General features: G+C 36.1%; 1 protein-coding gene across 2 annotated transcripts in view; it reads left to right on the forward strand.

Annotated features, from left to right (window-relative positions):
• The window catches only part of Mterf1 (mitochondrial transcription termination factor 1), a 6,717-nt gene extending 2,660 nt beyond the window's left edge, over positions 1-4,057 (forward strand). For both annotated transcript variants that reach the window (XM_013026089.1, XM_013026090.1), the window contains exon 2: positions 2,375-4,057. In XM_013026089.1, coding sequence (XP_012881543.1) covers positions 2,406-3,539 — 1,134 coding nt within the window. In that variant the 5' untranslated portion in view covers positions 2,375-2,405 and the 3' untranslated portion in view covers positions 3,540-4,057. The remainder of the gene's footprint in view (positions 1-2,374) is intronic.
• The last annotated feature ends 318 nt before the right edge of the window (positions 4,058-4,375 follow it).

A 4,375-nucleotide genomic window follows, 5' to 3' on the forward strand; every position in this document is an offset into this window, starting at 1 on the left:
GTCGTGGGCCTTGAACTCTGGGCTTGGGCGCTGTCCCTCAGTTCTTCAGCTCAAGGCGAGTGCTCTACCACTTGAGCCACAGCGTCACTTCTGGCTTTCTAGTGGTTTACTGGGGCTAAGAGTCTCATGGAGTTTCCTGCCTGGGCTGGCTTTGAACCGGGATCCTCAGATCTCAGCCTCCTGAGTAGCTAGGATTACAGGCGTGAGCCACCAGCACCCGGCTCATTCTTAAGTCAGAAAAGGATCTTATTTTTGAATTTCACAGAAGAGTATATAGTTGTAGAATGGTATTCACTGTAGCAAACAGACTAGTAAGCTCAGAAGAATTTAGATCTGTCTAAAATGTGTTTTTATGTTTTTTGATATTTACTTTGTGAGTGCCATGTATTTGAGTTAGAATGTTACTTGACTGTACTTTTAGGATCTTCCCGTTCATTTGGGAGTCTGTAGGCTGTGAACCACAGGAATTTCCTTAGCATTCCTGGGAACATTTTAAAAATTGGAGTAACTGAAAGGATAAGTACAAAGAGGCATTTTTTGAAATTGATACTGAAGCAGTATCTTAAAACCAAAAATGTTAGTGGATTGGAACTCTATTTCTATTTTCTGTTTCATGCTTACTTAGGAGATGGGGCAAAAGAACATACCTCTTCTAAGTAAGAACCCATTATAAGTAAATAGAAGTAAAAAACTAATTTTTTTCTACAGATATAAATTCTGAAAAAGAATATAATTGTTTAAAAATTATATGTTGAGCCAAGCACTAGTAGTTCATGCCTGTAATCCTAGCTAATAAGGAGGCTGAGATCTGATGTGATTCAAAGCCAGCCCAAGCAGGAACATCTGTGAGATTCTTATCTCCATTAAGCCACCAGAAAAGTAAGAAGTAGAATTGTAGCTCAGTGATAGAGCACTAGCCTTGTGCAGAAAAGCTTAGGGACAGTGCCCAAGCCCTGAGTTCAAGCCCTGGGACCAGCCTGTGCACCCACACACACAAATCATGCATTGTATGATTCAGACCACAAATTTGAACAAATTTTTTCCTGTTTGCATTTCCCTGTAAATGAATACACTCATCCTAGTAAGACCTATGATTATAATAATTTAAATGCATATATTTTATGTCCCATTTCTAAATGATCAGGAAAGTGAGTTACTGAGGTTTGGTAGAAGCTGGAACTTGTGTTGCATAACATGTTCATATGGCTCTAGCTTAGTTTTGTGTAATAATGGTGATGATATAATGGAGGATGGCCAAAGTAACATGTTAACATTTACATAAAGCTCAGGTGTTATGTCAAATAGCTGTAATTCCAGCTACTTGAGATGCTGACGCAGGAGGATCACTGGACTCAGGTGTTTGAGGTCAGCCTGGGCAACATATTGAGACTTCATCATGAATTATGAGGATTAAATGTCCTAACTAAATCTATTTTTCCATCCCTTTCTTCTTCCTTCCCTCCTTTCCACCCTCCATCCATTCTTCCCTCACTTTTCTTTTTCTCTCCCTCCTCCTTTTTCTCCCTCCTTCCTTTTTACCCTCCTCCCTTCTCACCCTCCCTCCTTCTCTCTTTCCCTCTTCCTCTTTCCTTTTTCTTTTTTTGTTGGAGATTGAATCTTGGGCCTCATGTACACTAATAATAAGCTGTACCAGTGAGTTCTACTCCTCAGCCCCCAACTGGATCATTTTGAAGATAAAAATTGGTTTAGAATTGTTATAATCAAGAGGAACAGTAGCATAAACTGAGTGAGGGATTAGAATTAGAAGGCATTGGCCAGAAGTCTATATAAGAATTGAGGTTGTAATGCTAATGTGGATTTAAAGGGTACCATGTATCTAGAACAAGATATTCACATTTGAAATTAGACAATCCAGGTGTGTTTTTCAGGGCTAGATTTAGGAGTTTGAGAACCAGGAGTCCAAAAGCAAGGAAATTTAGTATATATGGTCTGACAAGGTAAAATACCTGAGAAGTTGGAGAACAAGGTTAGAGATGATGTCAGTTTTTAGGAATACTCATAAAGTTTGGAGACCAGGGTGATATGGTTCAAATAAAAAGGGCGGTGATGGTGCCATTTACTTTATATTAAAAGTAGAAGCATCTCTGTGTCCTCAGACAGCCAATATAAACAGTAAGGTAGAGAGTGAAAGTGTGGTGGCTGAATTGTTATCATTGCATCAGGAAAGTTTGATGCATAAGTATTTTCTTAGAGATGGGACCATGATGCTTATAGGGTCATAATATCATCATTTAGTTATATGATACATGCATTTGTGTGATATATATACACATATATATGTATATACATATATATGTGTGTCTATATCTATATATCTATCTCTCTCTATATATGTATACATAATTCTACACAGCCATCCAAAAGGTTTTGACTTCCTGACCATCATGGCATCAAGAAACCTCTGGAATGTGAGCAGTAACATTCTTTTTGGTTCAAGATGTTGTATAATTCAATTTTCAACAGAAATCTTCCTCAAGACAGCTTCATTTAGGCCATTTGGTGTGAAATGTGATAATAAAAATGGCAAATCTTTGAAAAACAAGGATCTGCTGAATAACCTACTTACTCTGGGAGTTGATATTGACAAGGCAAAGAAAAGACAGCCTGGAGTTTTTAATAGGATGGAAACTAATGAGCAGACTTTGAAGATATTCCTTCTGTCAAAGGGAGCTAGGAAAGAAGTGATTGCTAGCATCATATCAAGATATCCACGAGCCATAACACGCACTCTTGAAAGTCTTTCAAAACGATGGGAACTGTGGAGAACAATTATGACATCAGACCTGGAAATTGTAAATATTTTGGAACGTTCTCCTGAATCTTTTTTTCGGTCTAATAACAACCTAAATTTAGAGAATAATATAAAGTACCTCCTCTCAGTTGGGTTGACCCATGATTGCCTTTGTCGATTGTTGACCAATGCCCCTCGCACTTTCTCCAATACTCTTGATTTGAATAAACAGATGATTGAATTTTTGCAGGAAGTCTCTTTGTCCTTAGGTCACAATGAACCCATAGATTTTGTTCAGAAGATAATTTTTAAAAATCCTTTCATCTTAATTCAGAGCACCAAGAGGGTGAAAACTAACATTGAATTTTTACAGTCAACTTTCAACCTGAACAAAGAGGAACTTTTGCTTCTAATATGTGGTCGAGGAGCTCTACTCCTAGACCTTTCCAATGACTATGTCAAAAGAAACTACACAAATATAAAAGAAAAACTGTTTTCTCTTGGATGTACTAATGAGGAGGTGCAGAAATTTGTCTTAAGCTATCCAGATGCAATCTTCTTGTCATATAAAAAGTTTAATGATAAAATAGACTGTCTCATAGAAGAAAAAATTAGTATTTCACAAATAATCAAAAGTGCTCAGGTTCTAGACTCAAGTATAAGTACTTTGAAAAGTCGAATCAAAGAATTGATACATGCTGGCTATAACCTGAATACATCGAACATTCTTCTCCTATCATGGAGTCAAAAAAGATACAAAGCTAAATTGAAAAAACTGGGTGGATAAAATAGTGCTGGCAGAGTTGAAAAAGAGTCTTAGAGTGATAGAATTGGCATTTGTCCTTGCTAAAAGTTAAGTATTGGTAACCACAGACACATGTATAATGATATATTTTTTTGTAAGTTCATTAAAAACTCATGTTTTGTAGGCTTATGAATAGCTCAATGAGACCACTATCCAGCTTCTAACCTACAGAGCTGTATGAATAAATCAGTGTTGCTTTAAATCACTAGTTTGTGATAACTTACTATAGTCACAAAAATTAATATGGAAATTGAATAGATGATTAGTTACATTGCAAATAAAGTCACAAAATAGAGTTCCCTTATTTCTGTATATATTCCTCTTGTAAAGCGAAATTATACCTTAAAAAAATCTGCCTATTTTTATGGAATTACTAATATGAAGTCTATGAAGTTCTCTACATGACTGGCTAAAATATGGATGGGAAATAATAAAATGTAAAAATATTTTTGCTTAATAAATATAGTATAAAGATGGTGTCCATCATTTCTGAACCTTTATATTTTATTGTTATTTCATCTAATGTAAATAAATTCCTAAAGCATTGACTTAATATACGCTTATATCTAAACCTTGAGCATATTCACAATCTAACTTTGATAAACACTGAAAAAGATGGATCAAGTTATATGACCTTAATTTTTTATTATTTCCAGAGGTATTTATTTTTTATTTATTTTTTTGATGGTCATGGGGCTTGAACTCTGGGCCTTGACACTGTCCCTGAGCTCTTCAGCTCAAAGCAAGGGCTCTACCACCTGAGCCACCGGGCCATTTCCGGTTTTCTGGGGTTAATTGGAGATAAGAGTCTCACGGAC

This window comes from Dipodomys ordii, unplaced genomic scaffold, assembly GCF_000151885.1.
Source record: "Dipodomys ordii isolate 6190 unplaced genomic scaffold, Dord_2.0 Scaffold90, whole genome shotgun sequence".
In the NCBI taxonomy this organism is placed as follows: Eukaryota; Metazoa; Chordata; class Mammalia; order Rodentia; family Heteromyidae; genus Dipodomys; species Dipodomys ordii.